Below are 12,926 nucleotides of genomic sequence, written 5' to 3' on the forward strand. Positions count from 1 at the left end.
TGTAAATTCGTATTATATTGTAAATGCGTATCAAAGGAAATAAGGATTTCGTAAAACAGATTATGAGTGTAAGGCATAATCCAAAGTATGTTTAAGATCAAGGATTTTGTAGAACTGTTTATAAGTGAAAGGTATAATCAATTGTATACAGCTTTAATAACAACCGTACTCAAGGTATGCCTTAATTGAAGATAGTTTTATAGATTCTTATGTATACTTTTGTATATATGTGTCATATACCCTAATATTATAGTTGGTTATGAATAAGCTGATGTTACTGGAAAATATCGAGAGTAACTGTTACTGAAACGGAAGTAAGCTGTTACTCCAGTCTATAAGACTTATATACATGGTATGTTTTAGATTTTTATGAATTCTACAAAACTTGTGTTTTTTATATGTATGTTATATTCTTTTTTAATGTTTTAGTTGGCTGAAGAGGGGCTTAAGAGCCCGAAACGTGTAAAATGTTCACACGTATCAACTAAATAAAGATGAGAAAACCCGCCAAGTGTCTTAATTTATAGCACTCTATTGTGTTAGAAGCATAAACAAATTGTAAAGCACGGTTTCATATCATCAAAAAAAAAAAAAAAGAACACAAGATGTTGAAAATGCACCTTCTTATCTTCCATTTTAATGTTTTTTTCCTTAAAAGATAACAGAATTTAAAAAACAGCTGTAACTAAACTTATGTATTAAATATGCAAATATTCGTAATGTTTACCTAAACAAGTTAAAACTTGACAAACACGACAGAGGCAACATGGACGAGCAATTATGTAAATACCCAAATGAACTTTCAGTTCAGCCCAATGCATACATGCTCATCCTATTAAGGTAATCATTTTTCACATTTTGATGACAATTATGGAATAAAAGGATATAAGAATATAATGCAGTTGTCTTGCTTAAAATATCAGATGTACAATGTTAATTTTCATTACTTTTGATTAGTTTTAAACCTTTGTTTTGTAGTTAAATTCTATTTAGATTAATTTTAAACAGTATGTTTAATATTTGAGACATATAGTTTCAAAAATGGCCAACTCTACTTTTTTTGAGTCTGGAACATAAGGATTGTGAATATGGCAAATTTTGAAACTAATCTTCAATTTTACCCCCTTTTTATCCATTAATTCAGTTTTGTGGTTATACAGTACTGTATATCTCATTTATATTTATATATTAATTTGAATTTAAACTGTTGTTCAATCCTATAACATTCAATGTTCCATTATAAGAATTTCTGTAACTGAAGCTGGCCTAAAAGGCCAAAAACATTTTTAAATTAATAAAACATTTAACTGTATGAAAAACAGTAAGAGTTTCTATTTTTACAATACAGTGTCAAGAATTTTGCAACTTAAAGATAAAGATAAAGATAACATAGTTCTTTACTTACTATTGGTATAATATCTTCAAATGGTCTCATTTCATTCTTTCTAATTATAATAAACAAAACATTCAAATATAATATATATATAGATATAAATAAATTTGTCACTTAAGTTAATCTATTAAAATATAAATTTATAAGTAATTATTTTAACATGTGTAATTATTATTATATTTAATAGGTTTTAAATATTTTTACCTGTTGAAAAAAACACCATGAGGCTTCTTTAATGAATTCTGGAAATAAATTGAATGATCATTTAAATATAACAAATATTTATTTGTAAATTTTTTTAAAATCAGAAGGAAATTTACTTCAATTAAATAATGTTTGCATAAATAAAAATTAACTTCATTTAAATAATCCACAGGGAAAAGAATGTAAAGTGAGAGTTCAAATATTTGCTCTTACTGAAATTAATTATAAATTTATATAAAAAATTTATAAATTATTTAAAATATTTTTTCTTCCAATTTTAAAATATTATTATAATGATGTTTTATATGTTCACGATGTTTTAAATGTTTGTAATGGTTTTTCTACATAATAAGGATGGCCAAACCTTGTCATGTTAAGAGCCATATATTTTCCGTCATGCAAGAGCAAACTTATACAAATATGTGAAAGTAGCATGTACCAAGCTTACAAAAAAAATTGTATGAGTATAATGGATCCACAGTAAGGGACTACAAGACCTGCATGTCACTCATGAGCCACAGTTTAGCCATTGTGGTTATCTAAATATATAAAATTACTTGTCCTGACTGACTGACTGAATAATTGATTCATCATTGCCCAGAGCAAACCGCTGAACCTAAAGAGGTGAAATTTGGTACACAGTTAGGATACGTCATGAGAATGTACACTAAGAAGGGATTTTTCGAAATTCTCCCCGGGGGAGAAGGAGAGGATTAAGGCTTAACCAGAAGAACAGCTTCTACTGTACTATTTTNGTTTGCATAAATAAAAATTAACTTCATTTAAATAATCCACAGGGAAAAGAATGTAAAGTGAGAGTTCAAATATTTGCTCTTACTGAAATTAATTATAAATTTATATAAAAAATTTATAAATTATTTAAAATATTTTTTCTTCCAATTTTAAAATATTATTATAATGATGTTTTATATGTTCACGATGTTTTAAATGTTTGTAATGGTTTTTCTACATAATAAGGATGGCCAAACCTTGTCATGTTAAGAGCCATATATTTTCCGTCATGCAAGAGCAAACTTATACAAATATGTGAAAGTAGCATGTACCAAGCTTACAAAAAAAATTGTATGAGTATAATGGATCCACAGTAAGGGACTACAAGACCTGCATGTCACTCATGAGCCACAGTTTAGCCATTGTGGTTATCTAAATATATAAAATTACTTGTCCTGACTGACTGACTGAATAATTGATTCATCATTGCCCAGAGCAAACCGCTGAACCTAAAGAGGTGAAATTTGGTACACAGTTAGGATACGTCATGAGAATGTACACTAAGAAGGGATTTTTCGAAATTCTCCCCGGGGGAGAAGGAGAGGATTAAGGCTTAACCAGAAGAACAGCTTCTACTGTACTATTTTAGATGCAATATTTTGTTTTTATCTGCGTTTTAGTAGGGTATACCATGGGAATGCACACTAAGAAGGGATTTTTCGAAATTCTCCTGTGGGAGGAGAGGGAGAGGATTAAGGATTAACCGGAGGAATGGCTTCTACTGTACTAATTTAGATGCAGTCTACACAGTTAGTGTACGTCATGAAAACTCACACTAAGAAGGGATTTTTTGAAATTCCCCTGCAAGGGAGAGGGAGAGGATTAAGGATTAACTGGAAGAATGGCTTCTACTGCACTATTTTAGATGTGATTTTTTGTTTTCAACTACATTTATTCTTCATTGAATACTTAGGTGTATTAAATTGATAACATTTCAGACATTGTTATGAATATGTTTATATATTTTGATTTTTTAACCAAACGTTCGAACCATTTTAAATTCGAATTTGTTATTGCATATTGGTTCAATTATAGAACGATTGTAAATGTTCCAAAAAATTGATCAAATTAAAAATAGTTCATTTGATTCTCAGCAATTCTCATCATTCTCAGTGGTAGTTGTTATTTAACAATTAGTATGGTTGTTGAAATACTGAATATAAATAGGGTTTACTTGCAAAATCCTTGCGGGGGAGTCGTGGGTAACAGCTAGTATAATATAAAATTATACAAAATAGTTGATAAACATTTTTAATCATATATATATATATATAATTAAAAATGTTTATCAACTATTCTGTATAATTTTATACAAATAAATCATTTATATATATATATATATACCAGAAGATAACATTATCATATACAGTACAGTACGCAGATAATATGGTAATAACTTATTCTCATACAGAAACTCAAATTCTTCGAGATAACCTAAATAACATCCTAAGAAAATTACATATTTATATAAAAATGAATAAGCTACAAATCAACAGTAACAATACAAAATTTCTCTGCTTTGCAAATAGAAATAAAAATGTTGTTAAAAGAAATGAAGAAAAATTGGTAGATTAAACATTATAAAGTACTTAGGAATAAGAATAGATGATAATCTTCATTGGAACTGGCATATTGATGATATTGCTCTATCTTTAGCCAAGTATATTGGGAATAAATAAAAAAATTCAAGATTTTTTAAGTATCTAACAATTGAAGAAATTATATTACACATGTATGGAAGCTAAAATAAGATATGGAATATCTGTTTGGGAACCACATCCTTTAATGCAATTAATAAACTTCAAGTAGTACAAAATCATTTTATTCAATCCATTCATAATTTACACTTCAGAGATTCAGTGTCAGAGTATTACAGAATTGATAAAATACACATTATATATACAAAACAAGTTTTGATGGAGAGCTACAAATTCATAAAGAGAAATAAAGATAAAAGTAGTCTTGGAAATAAAATAACAGAATATTGTAAAGGCTCAACTTGGAATACTCGAAGGATTTATTGTTATATGCTTCCAGCTGTCAGACTCACGGTAGGAAAATCATCACCAATTTTCCAAATGATATTACATTGGAACAAAGTTAAGCAACGATCTAAGAGAAGTGTCAAGTTATAGAATTTACAAAAATAATGTAAAAAATCTGTTCATGTTATAGTTCTTGTTGCTAACTTATGGTTTAAATGTATATTTGTGTTTTTTTGGTTGTTTGTAGACACTTGAAAAAAGCCCAAATGGCCACAGTGACTTTTCTAATAAATAAATAAAGCAGAATTAATTCTTTACAAAAAATGTTTATTGGATATTTTAATGTAGATTTGTTGAAAATCATTATTTTGATTATCTGACATGTTTAAATGTAAATATCTACTAGACAATACCACAAGAAATTTTTCATTTTTAAACAAGTAGAATGTTATTAAATTGCCATTACTTCATATTATTTTTTAAACTATTTACATTGTACTTGAACAAATGTCTGATGTGTAGCGTATTTGTGACATAAGTAAATTAATTTATCAATTATGGTACTAATGGAAAAACATGACCACCAAAAATATTAAAATCATCTATTTGCTCAGAATGGCATCAGTATAAAATTGCCAATTCATGTTTTATATTAAAAAAAGATAAACAAATGCAAAAAACGATAGTAAAAAATTATCTTGAATCAATGTCAAGAAACATATAGAAATAAAACCTGTCCAAAATATAATCTTAATAAAACAGAAACTTGCCTAAATGGGAAAAATTCTTAAGAATGCAGTAATTTTTTGGGAAAAAGCCTGTTCAAAATGGAACCTGCCAAACTAGAAAAAAAATATTTGGTACTGTACAAGTCCAGTTTACACAGGTTTCACTATAGTTTACTGAGATAATTTTGATTATAATAAGTTATTAGAAAATTAGCATGGTACATTATTTAGATTAAATTGTCCACTGTTTGGTTACCTCTCAACTGGCTTCGTAAGATGCACAGAATTAGACAGTTCTGTTCAAAACTAGACAGTTGGTAACTCTAGCTATTATAGATAGGTTTGACAGTTATATTGATCACCCAAGAATAGGAGGCAACCTGCATGAGACATTAAAGAAGCAGAAGAAGTGAACATGCATAGTGCCTAAGCATTTTTAATTTAAGAATACAGTTTAGCCAATGAACTTGTTGTTTATGTGCCAATTGCATTAAATTTAAGCCAATTACACAGCCATGCAGTTCTTAGCAGCTTGCAATAAAGTAAACAGGCTCACTACAATGCAATGTGGACAGGATGCTAAGTAATGGAGATAATCTGATTTCCTTTATTATATGAATATAAAACCATACTAATTTATCTTTTTATTACGGTAGTGTAATCATGCTATGCACCTACTAGTATATTGAATAAACCAATAGGGACTGTGATGTGTAATTTATTAGCCCAAGGAGCATTACAAACTTATTAAACAACTGTGATAATGATATGATACTGAATTACACATGATGCTCTATTTTACAATGGTGACAAAGAAAAAAACAAAACAAAGCTTTTTTCTCCTTTGTATACGAATCAAATCTCTGACTACTAAAATTTATATTAGTAACTCAACTTGATCAAGGACAATTTATGTAATTTATTTTTCTACATTTTCATACAACCTTAAACTGTATATAAATAATAAAATACATATTTATATTTGTAATTGGTAGTTATTATTATAAACTTAAATCTAAAAGACTGCAAAAAACTAAAATAAAAAAAAAATTGAAATTTTATACTTAAACATTTTTATATTTATATTTAAAATATTTATACTTTACAATACTTAGTTAATGTTTAATTATACAATTACATAATTATGCAATCATGATTAATTGTTCATTGTTACTTAGCTAAACTGTCAGGAGAAACTGCAAATTTATTGGTATTTAAATGGAAATTAGTAATTTGATACAGGGATAGTATGTATGGTGGGTGAAGATGGGATAAAAATTCCCATAAGTATCTCAAGTCCATGATGTACTGTAAGACCTAATAAAGTATCATGAAGTGCCTATGTCTGGTAAATTTTATACTGACTAAGTATATTTAAAACAAAATATTGAATACAAAAGTAAATTATTATTTGGAAAATTATTGCAACAAAATCTTTGAGACCCGGTCAATCACAAATATAAATGGTTCTAAATATCACTTTTGGTAGCTGTTATTATGTTCTACACCATCTGGCCAAAAGTATCCAGACACCCCTAAAGAAGTGGATCTGGCAGGTGATGGTCGTTGACGCGTAACTGAAACATATGAAAGTGCTGGTAGTGTTTTGTCAGGTCATATTTATGCATTTGTGAGACAATGAGTAAGTCAAAAGAGCTTAGTGAGTTTGATCGTGGCATTATAGTGGGATGCCACCTTTGTGGGAAATCAGTTCGTGAAACTTCAGACATTGTACAGAAGCCAAAATCCACTGTGAGTGATGTAATTGTGAAGTGGAAACGTCAAGGCAGTGAAAGTGGAAAAAAAACGATGTGGCAGGCTGAAGAAAATGAGTGAATGCAGCCTTAGAACCCTGAAAAGGTTCAAAGTCGCACGTCCTCGTTGGTTGAAATCACTCAGGAGTTCCAAAGGTCATCAGGCATTAGAATTAGCACCAGGACTGTTCGTTGAGAGTTAAAAAACCTGGGATTCCATGATTGTGCAGGCGCTCACAAGCCGAACATTACTCCCCAGAATGCGAAGCGTTGATTGCAATGGTGCAAAGCTCACCGTCATTGGACTGTGGACATGTGGAGAAGTGTTCTTTGGAGTGATGAATCTCGCTTTACAATCTGGCAGTCTGATGGACGTGTCTGGGTTTGGCGGATGCCCGGCGAGTGCTTTTTACGTGACTATATTGTGCCGACTGTAAAGTTTGGTGGTGGCAGCATTATGGTGTGGGGGTGCTTTTCATGGTTTGACCTGGGTCCCTTAGTTCCTGTGGTTGGAAACATGAACTCTAAGATGTATGTGGACATTCTGGACAATGCTGCTCTCCCAACTCTATGGAAATATTTCGGGGAAGGCCCATTTCTCTTCCAGCAGGATAACTGCTCCATTCACACATCGAGACTCGCACAGGCATGGTTTGATGAAATGGGTGTTCAAAAACTGGACTGGCCTTCTCAGAGTCCCGATCTAAATCCCATAGAACACCTTTGGGGCAAATTAGGATGCAAATTACATAATCAGCCACATAGACCATCCTCACTGCCAGCACTCACTTCAGCCGTGATGAACGCCTGGAAGTCAATTCCAATGGCCACCCATCAAAAACTAGTGGAAAGTCTCCCCAGACGTGTACAGGCTGTCATCGATGCAAAAGGAAGACCAACATCGATTAATATATGCCCAGGACTCTCTGAGTCTGTACTACTGGGTGTCCGGATACTTTTGGCCTGATAGTGTATGTATGTATGTCTCTTTAATCCGACATTAAGTTCGGTAGACTATCATTACAGCTTTCAGGTTAAACACTTCTTTTATTGTTTTCACATATGCATTTCAGACTTATATAAAAAAGTCTCTTCAGTGCAATACTATGGTTCTGTCTTCTAAAACCACGATGTATAATGGGTAACATTGGAAAGATTTTAAAATACAGCCATTAAAAACACCACAAATACATTTTCCAACATTAATATGGAAAACTTTTAACATTTACTCATAAAATCTTACATAAGTACAACTTTTAAAGAATGTGTATGTTCTATAATATAATGCTGCAGTAAACAATTTTACAATATACAGTATTTCCAATTATTTTCTGTCACAACACTATGATACATTACAATCAATTTTGATTGATAAATACATTACAATCGAAATTGATTGTAATGTATTTATCATAGTGTTGTGACAGAAAATAATTGGAAATATATTCTCCCGACCGTCTTGTCTATTTCCGCGGAAAAGACTGCGGAAATAGACGAGACGGTCGCAAGCAAGCGTAAATACAAAAAAGGGAGGAAGAGAGAGTCGCAACGGTGAAAAGAAGAGTGCTAGGCTTTCGTTTGCATGCGCGTGCGTTGTCACGTGACGACACTCGGCTCCAAACAGCCAAGGTGTCGGGAGCAACGCTACCAGTCGCAACAACAGGAAGTGCTGCCATGACGGTATACGTATCTAAAATTTAACTTTTTAACATTATATAGAATACAAATTTGTTAAAAATAAGAACATTTTATAAATTGGCATTGCAACATACCAAATTCTTCATGGCTGTAAGAACTGTATTATTTGCCGTCGATCCACGTATGAAAAGAGTTGTTTTAACATTTTCAATCACTTTTGGTGATTTATTTTCTAAAAATTTCTTCCCACGTCGGGTTTTAGGTTTACTAAAAGAATACAAATATTTTGCAAATTTTTAATGAATATCCATTCATCCAGTTTGTTAATTCTACTTCTAGAAGCAAATTATCCATTATTACGAACAGTTGAAATTACATTTTCAAAAGAAAATGATTAAAAAATCTAAAACCCATACCTGATATCCCTTATAGCTGACATTTTGATAAATAAAACCACGTGTTATGTGTAAACTAGTGTTGCCAGACATTTCGAAACTAATATATTACAGAAATTAAATATATTTAATTTTTATTCTCACAAAAGTTGAAAATATTACCACAACTTAAATTCATATATTATTATTATTATATTAAATAGTATATTCAAAAATAATATATTTATTAAATAAACTTTTACAATAGACTTTTGAATTGCATAATGTCATTGTCATTAAGACAATCGGCTTGTGATTTCAATAAATCTAAATTTAACTTCTTTAATTGTAATTCTATAATCGTCTAGGACTGTTAGATTTCCAATTTTGTCTTTTCTTATATATTGTAAAAAGTTTTGTTCGCTTGTCCGTTCCCTTTTCGCAGATAGAAGAATGTTGCTAACGGTTGGAGAAGTCGAATACTTTTTGCAGAAGTGCCTCTCGTTTCAAAATTGCTGCTCAAGTAACATATAAGAACATCGTGTTTAAAATTTAAAAAACGTATATACTCCATTAAAAATACACCAATAAATTATTATAAACAAATACCGCAATGTATTAAGTGAGAAAATAATAATAATGTTTCTCAAAATTGAATCTACTAGAAAAGCAGACTAACAAGTCGATTGCCATCGAACCGATCGTGCAAGATGTCATTTTTCGTCGATCGCCGATAAAATAGCTTGTTAAAAATGTAAAAACACCTGTAATTTTCTTGAAAATACAATCACGAGTAGTTTTGACCTCTGAAAGTCGTAGTCATTCACTATAATCTGCACTAGAAAATTTCGAATGTTTGTCTTGTATCAGCTAGTTGGGCATGAGTTTTTAGGCTATATCTCCCCGTGGTAAAATGTGACGTAATTGTCATATAATAGTAGTTGTATGCGTTTTATGATGGTTGTACGCGGGGAATAACTCCTTCTTGGAGGTTTTTAAGGGTAACTGATCCGTATTCAGGCATTAAGCTTAATTCACACTGAGCGCGATTCGCTAGCGAAAGCGAAAAACAGAGCGAATAACCCGTCAAACAAATCATGTTTGACCGGTTTTTCGCTTTCGCTAGCGAATCGCGCTCAGTGTGAACTAAGCTTTACAGACGTTGCGAAAAGTCGGAAGACTCCACGTGGTTAGCTCGTCCGGGCAAGGCACGAACCCCCAACCGAATTCCCAGTGTTCAGATAACTAGAACCGCTTGGCTACTGTTGGGTCCGTTTCAATTGTTAATAATTCACTCTTAAGTTTTTGTAGAGAGAAAGATTGAAACAAAATCTATTTTTTCATTGGTGTCTTCATAGTGTACGCAGTTGGAATCTGAAAAAAGCATAATTCGTAATAATTTCGTATAAATCGGAGTAGTTTTGAAAGCCCTTGTCGGGATAAAATCGTCCGACATACTTCCCGCGCTTTTCCGTATTTTCAAACGAACGACGGTTGTCAGCATGGGAACGCCGATCAGGTGTCTTTGGAAACTCGAAAGCGGATTGGCTGGAAGACATCGTACGACCAGCGGACGTCCGATAGCGCTACTAAGCGCTATCGGACGTCCGCTGATTGGTCGAATTCCATTTGCCTCAATCAGTATAAAAGGATTGAGTTTAGGCGAGTTTAGACACATGGGCGAGTGGTCTCCGTTGCCGCTCATCGTAGTGGTGACCAGACCCTAAAGACTGGGAGGTTCGTCGTGGGTTCGCGCCACGGTCGGACAGGCTGGCTGCTTGGAGTTTTCCGGGTTTTCTCCTTGCCAATAACGACTGAATAGGAGGCCAGTTCCCCATAAAAGTCCTCCCGGAAGGCATTTCCCGCGCGCGCGATTAGGCCGTTCAGGTACGGCTGGCTCATCGGTCGCATAGCGATCATACACAAGTCTATCGGAGAAAGAGCCTATTTGAGCTATAATCTCCATATTAACACCTGCAAGAAAAAGATGGTGAGTTTAGACACATCAAGGGAACTCATGTTCGTCTAGCTTGGCCTAAGCTTGCCCAGAAGATTGTTTCGTCTCGCTGTGCGGTAACTAACGCAAGAAGGAGTTCGTCGCAAGGTGTCCTTTTCGACGGACCTGTTGTCGTGGATTAAAAGTATTTGAACTTTGTTACACCTGACGTTTTGTAATTGTTGTTTGTGAACTTTTGTAACTGTACATACGTTTTACTTGTAATATAAATGTTTTTGTGGAAATTCAACAACGTCTCGTCTTGTTGTGAATTTGACTGTCCTCATTGCTTTCAGCTACACCTTGAAGACGGCCGATGGCAGAGGTGGCAAAGGCGTCAGTCTGCCGTATTGGGGAACCAAGTTTGAATCTAGTTCAGAACATCAATAATTTTTTAAGGGATGGATTTGTTTCGGATAAGCGGACCCCATCCACAATGCGGCCTCTCTCACTGTTATCTTGAAGTCTGAACTCATGATGAGAGTCACGAAAACCCTTAATGTCTAATGAACGGAAAAAGCAAAAAACATTAAGTAAAGCCTCATTTCAAATTTGAAACAAACTGCAACGAAATTCAGATGTTAGAAGTAAAAGCAGAGTTTTATTTATAAATACTAGAATTTGTTAATGAGTATTTAACAAAGCAATTTTAAACATAAATTGCTGATCATCGATAGAAGATTAAACAAATGGATTGAGGAGTTTGAAAACTGACAAATATAAAATGAAATAGCAAAAACTCATGTTTATTGGCATCAAAAATAAAAAATTCTATGCTACAATGAATTTAATTTTGTTCAATATTTATTTAATTATTATTGTTACTATAATTATTAAGAAACACTTATATAACATTTTATAATTATTTGTATTAAACAGGAAATAAAAAACTTAGTTTTTTACAAATTATGGAAGAAAATATAGCTTCTATATGTAAATTATGGTTTTTCTTGTTGGCAATTATCACAAAATATTTCATCAGATATCATATGCATCCACAAGTGTTCATGTAGCGTTAATTGAGTATTTTCTTCTTTCATATCCATAATAGTATTACAAAGAAGACATTTCCAATATTTTGCTAATTTTAGAATATTTTCCGGATTGATGTTTCGATACATTTCATCTAGATAAATTTCTACGAATTCATCACCTCGAAGAAATAATTTTTGGCATCTTCCACAATTAACAGATACAAGAGCAGATGCCGCCATATTTGAATTTTGCACGATTGTTGGTTTATATTTATATAAACATAATGCATTTTCAAAACATTCTTCTAACGGCATTAAGGAAACGGAATTCGAATCGACATTTTCTTGAAGACATTTTTTACATAATATCTGTTTACAGATGATATGTTGTAAAAGATGTTGCTGAGTTTGAACTCTGTATCGATAACTTTTATTGCAATATGAACAAACGTAACGATATTTTTCTTTCTGACATTCATCAACGTAAACCTCAAATTTAATTTTATCAGCTGCCAAATCATCAGCTCTACAAAATATTCGACAGCATTTATAGCATTGAATATTTATGAAACGTAAACCTTTTATCGTGAAAACATCTTTTATTGGATTTTCCGTGCAAAACTGAGAATATCTGAAACGCATTAAAAGTTCTTCGATTTGCGATTCTTTTCCTTCTAGCATTTCCTTGATGCTTTCTACCATGCGAGCATTAAATTTTGAAAGAACAATAGAAGAATCTATTGGTTTTACATCTTCTTCTGTAAAATCTTCCTTGTTGAAGAATTCTGCTAATGTTTCCTCGTTATGGAATTCATCATCTAAATGTTCGAAATCTTCAATTACCTTCAGTTCTTGACTTGTATCTTAAAAAAAGAAAAAATTAAAGTAATTTAAAAACAAATAATAACGTTTTACATATTAAATCTTTTACCTTCATTTTTAAAATTTATCGGCAATTTTTTATTTTTTATTTTGAAAAATCTTTTAATTAGCTTTTTTTTCTCGTTTGGCTTTTTATTCTGTTCTTTGACCTTTGATTTTTTTTTCTTATAAACTTTTTTCTTTTCTGGATTTGGCATTTTTTTCCT

General features: G+C 31.9%; 2 protein-coding genes across 2 annotated transcripts in view; both read right to left on the reverse strand.

Annotated features, from left to right (window-relative positions):
- LOC111619735 (ribosome production factor 2 homolog) overlaps window positions 1-9,035 on the reverse strand; it is a 19,956-nt gene extending 10,921 nt beyond the window's left edge. Inside the window, exons 1-4 of the mRNA XM_023361535.1 lie at window positions 8,911-9,035; window positions 8,629-8,761; window positions 1,598-1,635; window positions 1,406-1,445 (exon numbers count right to left, since the gene is read on the reverse strand). Of these exons, the coding sequence (XP_023217303.1) occupies window positions 1,406-1,445; window positions 1,598-1,635; window positions 8,629-8,761; window positions 8,911-8,933 (234 nt within the window). The 5' untranslated portion in view covers window positions 8,934-9,035. The remainder of the gene's footprint in view (window positions 1-1,405; window positions 1,446-1,597; window positions 1,636-8,628; window positions 8,762-8,910) is intronic.
- Window positions 9,036-10,958: 1,923 nt separating this feature from the next.
- Window positions 10,959-12,826, reverse strand: LOC111619730. Its single transcript, XM_023361527.1, has 2 exons — window positions 12,770-12,826; window positions 10,959-12,701 (listed from the first exon to the last, which is right to left on the reverse strand). The coding sequence occupies exon 2, from the start codon at window positions 12,538-12,540 to the stop codon at window positions 11,803-11,805; it is 738 nt and encodes a 245-aa protein (XP_023217295.1). The 5' UTR covers window positions 12,541-12,701; window positions 12,770-12,826; the 3' UTR covers window positions 10,959-11,802.
- Between the last annotated feature and the right edge of the window lie 100 nt (window positions 12,827-12,926).

Source organism: Centruroides sculpturatus, unplaced genomic scaffold (assembly GCF_000671375.1).
Source record: "Centruroides sculpturatus isolate CEXI.00-Female unplaced genomic scaffold, Cexi_2.0 scaffold88, whole genome shotgun sequence".
NCBI classification, from domain to species: Eukaryota; Metazoa; Arthropoda; class Arachnida; order Scorpiones; family Buthidae; genus Centruroides; species Centruroides sculpturatus.